The sequence below is a fragment of the Nuphar pumila genome, chromosome 7 (genome assembly GCF_984573655.1).
Source record: "Nuphar pumila chromosome 7, dmNupPumi1.hap1.1, whole genome shotgun sequence".
Taxonomy (NCBI): Eukaryota; Viridiplantae; Streptophyta; class Magnoliopsida; order Nymphaeales; family Nymphaeaceae; genus Nuphar; species Nuphar pumila.
Genome location: NC_143255.1, coordinates 15,713,109 through 15,727,427, shown reverse-complemented (window position 1 = coordinate 15,727,427; position 14,319 = coordinate 15,713,109). Strand labels below are relative to the sequence as shown.

General features: G+C 37.0%; 1 protein-coding gene across 4 annotated transcripts in view; it reads left to right on the top strand.

Annotated features, from left to right (window-relative positions):
- Positions 1–14,319, top strand: part of LOC149831267 (cation-chloride cotransporter 1-like) — a 74,182-nt gene that overhangs the window by 53,696 nt on the left and 6,167 nt on the right. For all 4 annotated transcript variants that reach the window (XM_090013779.1, XM_090013776.1, XM_090013777.1 and 1 more), the window contains 3 exons: positions 8,411–8,605; positions 9,218–9,618; positions 9,863–10,024. In XM_090013779.1, the coding sequence (XP_089869905.1) occupies positions 8,411–8,605; positions 9,218–9,618; positions 9,863–10,024 (758 nt within the window). The remainder of the gene's footprint in view (positions 1–8,410; positions 8,606–9,217; positions 9,619–9,862; positions 10,025–14,319) is intronic.

Sequence of the window (14,319 nt, the reverse complement as noted above, 5' to 3'; positions counted from 1 at the left end):
CTTACAAAGGAAGCAAGTGGGGAATGGCCTTTGTCCCTGAGTGTGAGTCAAGATATTTAGAGTGGGAAGCAATCTACGTCCTCCGTGTCCATTTCGCCCTTGTCCCCCTCGCCCTCATCCTTGACCATAAGTCACTTCTGTGGCAAAAACTTCTTGGGAATTTACATGAGCATGTGTTTCTTCAGAAAATCCCTTCAAAGTCATTTCATACTGAATCAATTTAGCTCGCAACTCATCAAAAGTAGGAAGAGTAGGCAGACACAATAGTGAAGTGACGATCATATTGTAGTCGGGTCCCAATCCACTGAGAGTTTGTTGCACCATATCACTGTTACTCACTGCACATCCTATGATTGCAAGTTGATCTGTGATAGCCTTCATCTTGTTGAGATATTCCATGATGGTCATGGAATCTTTTCTCAGCTGCTGAAATTCCCTCTTGAGAAAAACCATATTCGCCTGTGAAACTTGTGAATACGTCTGGACCAACTTCTCTCAAAGTTGCAGGGTTGTACAGTTGTCGGGGATTGCAACAAGAACCTCTTGAGACAATATAGAAGTGATGTATGCAACTACTGATTGATCTTTCCTTTTCCAGGTGAGATATTCTGCATTTTTGACATACACAATTGAACTCGCCCCTTTATCATCTTTCTCTTCTCTCGTAAAAAATTCTAGCGGGACTGGAGTGGTTCCATCTAGGTGACCTAAGAGACCTTGGCTCCTTATAAGAGGTAGGATTTGTCTTTTCCAAATTAAGAAGTTTGAGGTGATTAACTTTTTGATTGAGGAAACTGTAATGAAAAGAGGCGGAAGCACCAATAGAGCAAAAAACACTCGTTAAGAGTGACCACTAGAACCAAGAGCACAAACACTAAATGTGCACACACAAAACTCTCAAAAGTAGAAAATGACTTAAAGTCATAAGTTGGATATTATTGAAGAAAAGTAAGAGAAGGGTGAAAACCCAATACATTTACAAGGGGGAGCCTCCTCTATATATAGAGGAGGAGAGCTTAAAGGAAGACCATAAAGGGGGCTCCCTTCTAGTCGTTGGGAGCCCCAACGGTCATAAATATGACTGTTGGGGCCCCAACGACTAGCTAGGTGGGGCCCCTTATGGTCCTTTAAAACAAAAACTGAAAAAGTAAAAAGAAAAAGGAAAAAGGGGAAAAAGAAAAAAAGAAAAGGTACATGTGGATTTACCAAAACACCCCTATCGGGTTTTTGGTTTGTACAAAAAAATAAAAAGAGATATATTATGTATATATACATATATACTTATATATATACGAATGTATATATATAAGTATATGTATATATATATATTTATATATACATAATTTAACATGCCCCCTCAAACTTTACGGGGAGAAGACCGAAAGTTTGCCAAGAAGAAACATGAATCGTGGAGTTGGGAGCGCCTTGGTGAAGAAGTCAGCCAGTTGATATTCTGAAGTGACATATGATAATGTGATGGTCCCTTTGAGATATTCGTCTCGAACATAATGGCAATCCATTTCGATATGCTTGGTCCGCTCATGAAAGGTGTGATTGCTGGCAATGTATATCACACTTTTGTTATCACAACAGAGCTTGGTGGGAGTGAAAATGGGAACGCCCATGCCACCAAGGAGACTTCTGAGCCATACGATTTCCATAGTTGTCATTGCCATAGCCCGATATTCAGCTTCAGTAGATGATAGTGAGACCTTCTGCTGCTTCTTGCATCTCCACGAAATGAGAGATTCACCTAAAAAAATGCAAAGTCCCGTAATTGAGATACGATCATTGGGATTTCCTCCCCAGTCAGCATCAGTAAAAGCAGTCAATTCAAGAGTTGAGGAAGAGGATAAGAAGAGCCCCTTGGAGATGGTATTTTTGATATATCGCACAATTCTCATTACGGCCGCCATATGAATCGAAGTAGGTGCATGCTGAAACTGGCTTGCTGCATGAACCGCATGAGCTATATCTGGACGTGTGATGGATAGATAGGTGAGGGATCCGATTAATTGTCGGTAGGGGGTTGGATCCTCAAGAAGAACACCATCTTCAAGTCTCAATTTCGCATTGATAACTTCGGGAGTCTCAACTTTCTTTTCATCAGATATTCCTGATTTGGTACAAATTTTTGCAGCTAATTTCATTTGAGATAAGATGTATCCTCGCGCGGAATAAGCCACTTCGATTCCTAAGAAATATCTCAAATATCCAAGATCAGACATATCAAAAGTTTCTTTTAACATAGACTTAACATCATTTACTTCCTTTTTGTCATTCCCAGTGATGATCATATCATCAACATACATCAGAAGCATAATAATGGAGTCACTTGTCCTTTTAACAAAAAGAGCAGTGTCAGCATAGCAAGAAGTAAAACCTAAATTGATTAATACATTACTAAACATGTCATACCAAGCTTTAGGAGCTTGTTTAAGTCCATATAAGGCCTTTTTTAATTTCAAAATTTTTCCATTTAAATTCATACCTGGAGGCGGTTCCATATAAACTTCTTCATTCAAATTACCATTCAAAAAGACATTTTTGACATCAAGTTGAAAGATTGACCATTTTTTAACCGAGGCTATAACAATAAGCGCTCAAACACTAGTCATTCGAGCAACTAGGGCAAAAGTTTCATCATAATCTACCCTATACTCTTGGGCATATCCTTTGGCTACCAACCTAGCCTTATACCTTTCCAATGAACCATCACTCTTAGTTTTTACTTTAAAAACCCATCTACATCCAATGAGTTTTTTGCCAATGAGAAGATCAATGATTTCCCAAGTTTGCGCCCTTTTAAGAGCATTAAGTTTTAGTTCCATAGCTTCATTCCAATGAGCATATTGTTTAGCATCATTGTAATGAGATGGTTCATAAAAGGAGTGAAGAGCAAGTAGGCATGCTCGAAAGTTAGGGGAAAAAGAATCATAAGAAACAAATCTATTTGGTACTTTGGAAATACGATTTGATTTTCTTTGGGAGGTCTCTTCGATTGACTCACTTTGAGAGAATTTTTCAAGGGCACAAGGAGGATTCCTTTCATTTCTTCTAGATTAGACTTGTATTTGACTTGAAACATTTTCTTCTAAGTTTTGATCATCATTTGGATGTTCAAAATGATCTTCGCTAAGGGATTCACTAGGATCAATATGATCATCTCTGATGTTTTCTTGAGGCAACAAGTCAAATAGAAAGGAATAATCAATATTTTCATTTAGTTGGTGCGAAAAACCATTTTCCTCTTCAAGGAATGTGACATCTTTTGAGATATAAAGTTTGTTCTTAAGCATGTCAAAACATCGATAACCTTTTTGTTTTTCACCGTATCCCAAAAAAATACATTCAATAGCCCTAGGAGAAAGTTTATCATTTTTGTGAGTTAGAACAAAGCATTTACATCAAAAAATTCTTAGTCTTTTATAATCGGGAGACATATTGTAAAGTTTTTCAAATGGAGAAAGATTTTCAAAGAAGATGAATGAGTTGTATTGATAAGATATGTTGAGGTTAGAACCGCTTCAGCCCAAAAGGATTTTGGGATATTTTTTGAAATTAATAACGTTCTTGTAGTTTCTATTATGTGTCTATGCTTTCTTTCCGCAAGACCATTTTGTTGCAGAGTGTTGGGATAAGAGCGTTGGTGACAAATTTCATTTTCTTTTAAATAGCTTTGAAAATCATTGGACATATATTCGCCTCCTGAATCGGACCTAAGAATAGATAGATTTCCCAAAAATTGATTTTTAACCATTAGATGAAATTCTTTAAAGAAGGAGAAAACTTCGGATTTGCGACTTAGGAAGTAAATCCACGTAAATCGAGTGAAGTCATCAATAAAGACCACATAATACGAAAATCCTCCTTTAGACAAAATAGGGGAAGGTCCCCACACATCGGAATAAACAAGTTTAAATGGCCGAGTGGTAAAGTAACTTCTTTGAGGAAATGGAGTAGCTTTAGATTTCCCAAAAATGCAATCTTTACAAGTCATGTGATTGTCTTTACAAGTATTGTTCAAAAACGGAAAAAGAGACATTTTTACAAAATTTGGATAGCCAAGTCTCTCATGCCAAATTCCAATACTTTTGTCTTTTACAAGATTGCAAGATGACTTAGATGGAAGAGTCAAAAAGTCCATAAAATAGAGATCACCTCTTCTATGGCCTTGCCCAATCAGCTTCCCTGACTGGAGATCCTGCACGGTGCAATCTTTAGGTGAGAAAGAGACTTGGCATCCATGATCGGTGATTTGAGAAACGGAAAAAAGATTTAAATTAATTTTTGGAACGATTCTTACTTTAGGAACGAAAAAGTTTTTAAAATCAAGTGTTTCAATACTTTCAATTTTCAATGATGTTCCATCGGCCGTTGAAACACAAGAGGATATGGGTTCGGAAAAAACATTTGAAAGAGAGTTTTTATGAGATGTCATATGAAAAGAAGCACCAGAGTCTAGTATCCACGTACCTGGTGGTGATGAAGAATAGGCGATGGCGGCTCCGGAAGTTGAAGAAGAAGTCTTGAGAAGATGTTGGAGAACTTCGGAGATATGATTAAGAGTTTCTTTGATATCTCCCTCTTTGACACTTTCTTCTTCCTTCTTTGGAGAATTTTCTCCAACAGCGGCTACTTTTCCCTTAAGTTTGAGACAAACCGGTCTAATGTGCCCCGGTTCATTACAATAATGGCATATTATTCCCTTTCTAGGCCCATTGCTATTTTTGTTAAAGTGAGGAGGTCTATATGCTTTAACATTTGATCCGGGCCTAGTAACGGCCAAAACTTCACCACTCTTAACACTTAAGCCAAGTCGAGTTTCCTCTTGGCATATTTCGGCAAGGGCGTCTTCAATAGGTAGAGCTTTGCTTTTATGGAGAAGAGATACCCTAACTTGTTCAAATTTCGGGCGAAGACCATGAAGAAATTGAAAAAAGTGCTCCTTTTCAATTTGTTCCCTTCTTAACTCAATATCTTCCGGAGCCACCCACTTAGGCTCAAGAAGAGCAAGTTCATCCCAAAGAGGGGTTAGAGAGCTAAAATAGTCTCGGACACTCATATCCATTTGTTTGGTAAAACGGATTTTTTCTTGACAAAAAAATTGTCGAGCAAGATCCTTTTGGGTATACATACCCTTAAGGAAAAACCTAGCCTCATTGGCCCTTCTAAATTTGGCAATATTAGCACAATTTTTAAGGTCTACATTGTTCATAAACCATGCCAAAATTTTGGCATGGTTACTTTCTCAATCCTCAATTTTGGATTGATGGTCATTAATAGCTTTGATGCGCTCATCGCCATCTAAAGTTTTTTCAACCTCATTTTCGATTTTGGTGAGAACAAGAGAGGGTTCGGGAGTAATTCCCATAACAAAACCCCAAAGTTTCTTACCTCTTAGATGATTTTTCATAGCGGAGGCCCACATGAGATAGTTGGACCCATTTAGCTTAAAAGAAAGCTCCACTTTAGAGTCACGTTCCATCGGCACCAAATATCCTTCCTTTCTTCAAAAATTTGAGAGGCACACGTTCCAAGATAACAAAGAAAAGCCCTATCACCAACCGAGCTCTGATACCATGTAATGAAAAGAGGCGGAAGCACCAATAGAGCAAAAAACACTCTTTAAGAGTGACCACTAGAACCAAGGGCACAAACACTAAATGTGCACACACAAAACTCTCAAAAGTAGAAAATGACTTAAAGTCATAAGTTGGATATTATTGAAGAAAAGGAAGAGAAGGGTGAAAACCCAATACATTTACAAGGGGGAGCCTCCTCTATATATAGAGGAGGAGAGCTTAAAGGAAGACCATAAAGGGGGCTCCCTTCTAGTCGTTGGGAGCCCCAATGGTCATAAATATGACTGTTGGGGCCCCAACGACTAGCTAGGTGGGCCCCCTTATGGTCCTTTAAAACAAAAACTGAAAAAGTAAAAAGAAAAAGGAAAAAGGGGAAAAAGCAAAAAAGCAAAAAAGAAAAGGTACATGTGGATTTACCAAAACACCCCTATCGGGTTTTTGGTTTGTACAGAAAAATAAAAAGAGATATATTATGTATATATACATATACAACAACAACAACAACAACTACGCCTTCATCCCAAAACAATTGGGGTCAGCGATATGAACCAAAAAAGAAATTCATTTTGGGTCTTCCACATGAATCCTTTTCCTCCAATCATTTCTATCCAATGCCATGTCCTCGGTGAGGTTCAAAGCATTCATATCCTTTCCTATCATCTCCATCCAAGTCTTCCTAGGCCTACCCCGACCTCTTTTAACTAATATATTTTCCCATTTCTCCAACCTTCTAACTGGAGCATCATTAGGCCTTCGCCGAATATGTCCAAACCACCGTAAACGATTCTCTCGCATCTTATTTTCAATGGGTGCAACACCTACCTTCTTACGTATCTCCTCGTTCCGAATCTTATCTTTTATTATATATATACATATATACATATATATACTTATATATATACGAATGTATATATATAAGTATATGTATATATATATTTATATATACATAATTTAACAGAAACTTGAAGAGAGACTCGATTGAGAAGAATGCGAATCCATGGAGGAAGAGGAATTGAACAAGGATGTAACAAGGATATTCGAGTGTTCACGGAGTGCCCAGTTTGCTGCAAAAAAAAATTAGCTTGTCGCACCCTTTTTTTTTTTGGCTGAGCAACCTTCGAGGAACTAGCGATTAGAGACTGTTAGATTCAAAAGAGAATCAGATCTGAATTTTCCCTTCCTTCCCTCCTTTTTTTATAAAACTGAGATTGACGCAATAGGAATTGAAAACTGAGATTCCTCACACGTTGAACAAAAGTTGAAAACTAATTGTGTTTTCAGATCTGGTCAAAAACAGATGAAGATAACGTTGACAAATAACTGTTAATTGAGTACCAGTTGTGACAACGAGAAGAAAATATGCCAAAAAGACGAGACACTTGGTAGAAATGAAAGCAAATTAAAAAGATGCTGTTAAATATCAGATCTGAACAGCAAAGGTTTAATTCCAGTCCAGATGGCAGAAGGATGCGCAGGGGAGAAATATTCCAGATCTGATGCAAAAGCAATCAGATCTGAATATGCTAGACGAATAAGAAAATGGGTGAACCTTAGGGTTTCACGCGACACAGTAGATTCATGTGAGACGAGATTTTTTTTTTTTTGAGATTCACGTTAGGGATTCACGTGAGATGTGAATCCTTCAGGAAAGAAACGAGAAGAGAGATGGAGAAAATCGAAAGTGAAGAAAATGCGAGAAATGGAGAGATCTCAAACCTTGGTCGCACCTTTGGAAACCCCCTTCAAGCCCTAAGTGGATCTAAGCTCTGATACCATCTTAGAATCTCCTCTTCAGCCTGCGTTGAGAGAAATGGAAAGGAATAGAAAAGGAAGAGGCTGCGGCTGTCACGTTATTGAAATCGTGACCTAAGGACTGTATTAATATTTGAGTGTACATTGTGGGTTCGGGTCTGGTATAATATCCAGACCCAGAATAAAAGAAAAAATACAAAGCTATACATGAATGGACTCGGGTCTGGTATAAGATCCAGACCCGAAACACACACACACACACACTTTTTTCAGTATGTACATACTAACTTACATAAGACTACTTGGAACCTATAAGCTTTTACTCTCATTATCATGATCAAAGGTCTTCCTTGCTTTAGGTCTCAGAAAAGCCAATAATGAGGGGAAAATGTTCTCTTATATAATAATAAGTCAGCAAGCTACAATGCCAATGATCAGGTGCTTCATGAACACACTATGCATATTGATACTGATTGCCATTCCATTCGAGAAAAGATTGGGAATAACACTTTTGAAGGTAGTATATGTGCACACTTGAAATCAACTAGTGTGTACTTATAAAGGCATTAAACAAAGCAACTTGTAAGCAAGTTGTGAATGATAGATGTCATCTTTTATCCAATTTGAGTGAGTATTATGAAGGGTCTATTTTGTCCATTTGTTGGGTTTGACCACGAGTTTGACTGTTTTATAATGTGGACAATCAATATTACAAAGTTCAACGGTGTTTTAGTAAAAGTTTATGTGCCCTAATGAAATAAAAGCAAAGACAGCGATTTTTTTTTCTCTTCTTCCCCCTCTTCTTCTTCTTCTTTGATTCATATCTTTCTATTTCTTTTCTTCACTGTTTTTTCTTGCAGGCGCCATCAACATAATGTAGATACCACTTTGAACATATATGTTACAAAATTGTAGGCATTTACTAGCTGACAAACTTGTATTGCCAACCGGAAGCCTAAAAACCCATGCATATAAAAGACAACCCCATTATATATATGCATCCATGTGCGGAGATTCTTCAGATGAGGAAATGATGATGTTTGAGAGCTAATGATGTTATTTGTTGTTTTCAGTGCATTGGTTGGTCTTTTCTTTCCTGCGGTTACTGGAATTATGGCTGGGTCAAATCGTTCTGCATCACTGAGAGATACCCAGCAGTCTATACCCATTGGAACATTAGCTGCTACACTTACAACATCTACCTTGTATTTGATTTCTGTTTTACTTTTTGGAGCTGTGGCTAAGCGGGATGAGCTACTGACAAACAGGTGCGTTTCTGTCACATGTATTGTTTATCTGATAGGATTGTGGAGGATATTTGCAAATACATGGTCAAACTGGTGCTTTTTCACTTTTTTCCTTTTTGCTACAGTGCGATTTGCTTTCCATGATTTTGAGTATACCTGATAAAGACTCTGTTTTGACATTGTAAAAAGTCCATATTAGTTTCATTTTGTTGCGTACAAAAGACTTCTTGTTCCAGATTACTAGAATTTATTAGAAAGTATGGCATCTCTGCACCAACTGGTCTCGATGCTATGATTTGTCTAAATAACTTGATCCAACTTTTTTTGTAACTGTTCTGAGATATATATATGGGTATTGCATGTCTTTAAGACCAAAAAGGCATAGCTCTTTCTCCTTCAAGCATTAGTTGGAGGCTTGAGACCATTGCCTTTTTTATCCATTTATATGTGCTTCAGAAGTCTCAAGGCAGTGCCTTGAAGATAGGTGTCAATGGTTAGCTAATATTCCTTGTTTGCCCATGCATCTAATGTCCAGCTGCTAACAAAACTAGGTGAAAATTTAAAATGCCATTTATGGTGTCTGTGTTTGAGCTCTGTGTCAGCAAATTATTACATAGTTTACTTGCACTACAGGCTTCTTACGGCTACAATCGCTTGGCCAATTCCAGCAATCATTCATATTGGAATAATATTGTCAACTTTAGGTGCAGCACTTCAGAGTCTGACAGGAGCACCTAACTTACTTGCAGCCATTGCTAATGATGACATCCTTCCAGTTCTTAAATATTTCAAGATTGTGGAGGGAGGTGATCCACACCTTGCGACATTATTCACTGCCCTTATCTGTATTGGATGTGTTGTTATTGGGAATCTTGATCTCATCACACCTACTGTAACCATGTTTTTCCTTCTGTGTTATGCTGGCGTGAACTTATCCTGTTTCCTTCTTGACCTTCTTGATGCTCCAAGCTGGCGCCCTCGATGGAAATACCACCACTGGAGTCTCTCTCTTCTTGGAGCATCACTCTGTGTAGGTATAGTTCCTTTTGCCGTATCACTTAAAAGTTATTTTTATCATGCCTAAATGATTGATAGGCCATTTCTGGGTAAATGTTACTCTTACAATAGTCAAAATCTTATGATAACAACACAATTTAATACCATGACTTCAAGTGTACCAATTGATTTTCGAGGATACATGCTAGATATTGGTTATGTATTTGCAAATGTGTTTCATATGTCAATTTGACTATCTTGTTTCTTGTATTTGCTTGACAGTGATCATGTTCTTGATATCTTGGTCATTCACGGTGGTTTCTCTGGTCCTTGCGGGTTTGATATATTATTATGTGAGTATAAAAGGAAAAGCTGGAGATTGGGGTGATGGTTTCAAGAGTGCATATTTTCAACTGGCTTTGCGGAGTCTTCGTTCATTAGGAGGTACAGCTAACGGATAAATGATGAAACTCTCAATGTTTATTTTATTATATTCTTGACAATGTCCTTTGCTTTCAGAATTTGGCCATTTATTTCATAGGCGTAACATATAATAAGTCTAACAGTTTTGTGGAGAAACTAGTTTTATAATTAGTTTCTAGTCTTGATAGGATGGTATCAGCTTGAAACTATTTAATAAGCATCCAATCATCAAGCATTAGTACATTTCAGTTTTTATTGTTGTTACCTATGTCACATGGGTACTGGTATGGGTACGGGGACACTGCTATATATATGTCTTTAAAACAAAAAAATCTATCTATATATATATATAAAATAAATTGGTTCCATTATTCTAACAAGGCAACAACATAAAAACATAAATTAATTTAGCATTTAATGGCCAACTAAACTAGTAACAAGCTAACAACTTTTATTCAAAGAATGAAAATTCAATAACAATTAACAAGAATCAAAATCAAAATTCAATAACAATCTCTTTCTCCCTCTAAAATCTCAAATATTCAAACACCAACTAGAAACGAAACACAATGTATGCACATAATACCAGTGGTGCATAATGTTTCGTCATGTTCTCTCCCAATTTTGAAACCCCTCATTTAATAATTGCCTCTCAATAAATAAAAGTCCACCATTTTTTGATAATGGTTTGTATTGCCATGCTTCAATAAATATCATTGTTGCCCGTTTCAAGTATGGACAGTTAATATTTAAACCCTTCTTACTTAACTTCTTTTCATGGAGAAGACGATGAAAACCAGTACATTGTTGTCCGTTCACGCATTTAGTTAATAATTATAAAAAATAGAAGGGGTATGTCAGTAAAAAAAAGGGAAAATATGAAATATATGGGTTCCATAAAGGGTGTTCTGGTGCATTAGGAAAAGAGAAAAGGTGTCCTTTTTCTTTCTTTTTTTAAATAACAAAGCAGAAGGGCATATCTGGTGACCAGGGTTGTCATCTCATTCCAGGGTTCTTTTGCTGCCCCTCCCAAAAGAAAAACCTCTCTCTCTCTCTCTCTCTCTCTCTCTCTCTCTCTCTTATTTTAGCTAACCCAGATCTCCGGAGTTGTGCATGTGGTCGGATGAGAGAGGCAAGTTGAGAGGGAGACAAAGAGAGGGACAGAGAGAAGGGAGTACCTGCGCAGAGAGGGTGACACTGCGAGGATTGCAGCGGCGCTGTGAGGGGCTGAGCTGTTAAAATGTAAACTGCAATATATATATATATATATATTATTTAATATTATTATATTTTCTTTTATTATTTTCTTTTTCTATTTTTTTATTTTCTTTTTTAGCATCTAGTTCAATAGAAACTAGATATTTTGATCAGGAACTTGACTGTGCAAGTAGCTGTTGGACTGTAGTCCAACAGCTATAATAAATGCTGTTGGACTATAGTCCAACAGCTATAATAATAAATGTTGTTGGACTGTAGTCCAACAGCTATATTAAGAGACGTTGGAATCCAACGTCTCTTTTTGGAGAGCTCAAAATGAGCTCTCCTCTCTCTCCCATTGTTTTGTATATATAGGGGTGAACCCCTTCAATGTATACAACCATGCTTCTTAAGCATTTTGTTCATGAATAAAGTATTATTTATTTTTCAAGTGTTCTTCCCTTTATACCCTTTCAAGGGTCATGCTTGTAGTGTCTCCAATAGACACTTGTTTGTGAGTTATTTGTGCATTTGTTGAAGACCACCATTTCATTACATGGTATCAGAGCTACGAAATCCTTAGATCTTGAAGTGCTTTCGCCTCGATTTCCGTGCCACATTTATAAAAGGTGTTTCATCACCTTGTTCTTGGCTCAAGAAGATTTGTTTGAAGAAAGGCGAACTTGTGCTACAAAAAAAATTGGTTTTGTATCCTCTCTTATTCCTTTGTCTACTCTTTTTCTTTTCTTTTTATTTTTTTCTCTCTCTCCTCCTATTTATTCCTCTCTTACCCTTGTAAAAGATGGATGACAATGATAAGATCACCATCATTCCTATGAAGCTAAATGATACTAACTATGTAATGTGGGCTTCGATTATGAAGCACCACATTTGGGGAAAAGGTTTATGGGGTATACTGGATGGTTCCGATTTGGAACCTAAACTATCTCTTACCAAGAAAGAGGGTGATAAAGAGGTTCCTCTAACGGAAGAAGAGAAGAGTAAGGCGTTAGCCACTTATGAAAAGAAATGGAAAGAATGGAGGATAGGGCATGCAAAAATTATGTCATGGCTCATCAATAGCATAGACATTAAAAAATGCTCTAGTCTAGCTAAGTTTGAGCATGCCAATAAGGCTTGGGAATACCTCAAAAACATGTATTCCCTTAAAGATATTGCACATGTATGCAATTTACAAGATAAAGTTCGGACAATGACTCAAAAAGATAAAACTATTCGAGAATATTATAATGAGTTGTCCGAACTTTGGGAAGAGTTGGCTCTTCTTGAGCCCAAATGGCATTGTGCCGAAGACATCGAGCTTCGCCAAAAACAACTCGATATGGAACATTTCTATCAATTTGTGAATGGTCTAAGGCCGGAGTTTGAATCCACCAAATCGGCCCTTTTACATCGTGGAAAAATTCCTTCTATTGTTGATACTATAGAAGAGCTCACTATGGAAGAAAATAGACTTAGAAAAAGTACTCCAAAAGTTGATGATGACTCCGTTTTAGTTGTATCTAGACCGGGGAATCATACTCGTACTTACAAGCCGCCTCATTTTGGAAGGCAAAACGGCGACTTTGATAAAAGAAAAGTTATTTGTCATCATTGTCATGAACCGGGGCACTATAGGCCTCAATGTCCAAAGTTAAAAAGAAGAGAAGAAAAAAGAGTTGCATCTGTTGAATCTGAGTCAAAAGATCAAGATGCACCTGTGTCTATGGCTCAATTGATGGAAATCCTTCAACCTCTTCTCAAAGGGGTATCCTCCTCAACCGAAGCCTCAACTGGAGCGGCAGTTGCATCTTTATCCGGTCCAGGTAACTTTCTTTGGCTTTTAGATTCTGGTGCTTCTTTTCATATGACCCCAAATGTTAATAGTCTATCCGAATGTCTTAAAAATGACTCAAGTGTGTCAAAGGTTTTTACAGCCGATGGCACATCTCTCGAAGTAAAAGGAATAGGATGTTTTGAAAATCTTCAAAAATCCAAAATATTTTTTATCCCAGAAGTTAGATATATCCCTAAACTTAATTTGAATCTCTTATCTGTCTCGCAAATATCTGATTATGGATGTAATATCTCCTTCTCTTCTCATGGTTGTTGGGTACAGGATCGCCAGTCAGGGAAGCTGATTGGGGAAGGCCATAGAGAAGGAGGACTTTATTACATGGACTTTTTGGAATTACCCAAGAATGCATTTTGTTATAATATTCAGAAATTAGAATTGGATTTATGGCACAAAAGGCTTGGCCATCCTCATATGTCTAAAATTCAATATTTTCCAAGTTTGGAAAAATTTTGTAATTCTGAAAATTTTTCTTGTAAAGACTGCATTCTTGGCAAAATGAAAAGGTTACCATTTCTTAGTAGAACTTTTGTTTCCTCACGACCACTTGAGTTAATACATTCGGATGTTTGGGGCCCCGCACCAGTTATTTCCAAAGGTGGTTATACATATTATGTCATTTTTGTTGATAACTTTTCTAGACATACTTGGATTTATTTTCTTAAACATAAATCTGATGTCTTTGCTAACTTCCAAATATTTCATAAAATGGTTAAAAATAAGTTTCAAAATGATATTTCTGTTTTTCGCACTGATTAGGGGGAGAATTTATGTCCAACGAATTCAAAGACTATCTCAATTTACATGGTATTACACATCAAAGATCATGTCCACACACTCCACAACAGAATGGCCTAGCCGAACGCAAACATCGGCACATTATGGAAACTACTAGGACATTGCTAATTGCAAATCAAGTTCCAAAAAGTTTTTGGGCTGAAGCGGTCCTAACTGCCACCTACCTCATTAATAGGATGCCATCTTCCTCATTAAAGAATACAACTCCAATAGAAAAGCTTGTTAATTTAACTCCAGATTATTCTAGATTAAGAGTCTTTGGATGCAAATGTTTTGTTTTCACCAACAGAAATGATAAACTCTCTCCTCGTGCAATCCCATGTGCCTTTTTAGGATATGCTGATAATAAAAAAGGCTACAGGTGTTTCGATTTTCAAAATGACAAATTATATGTGTCAAGAAATGTATCTTTTTTGGAAAAAGAAAGCTTCTTTGAATTTGAAAAATCCAAGGATGTCACTGAATA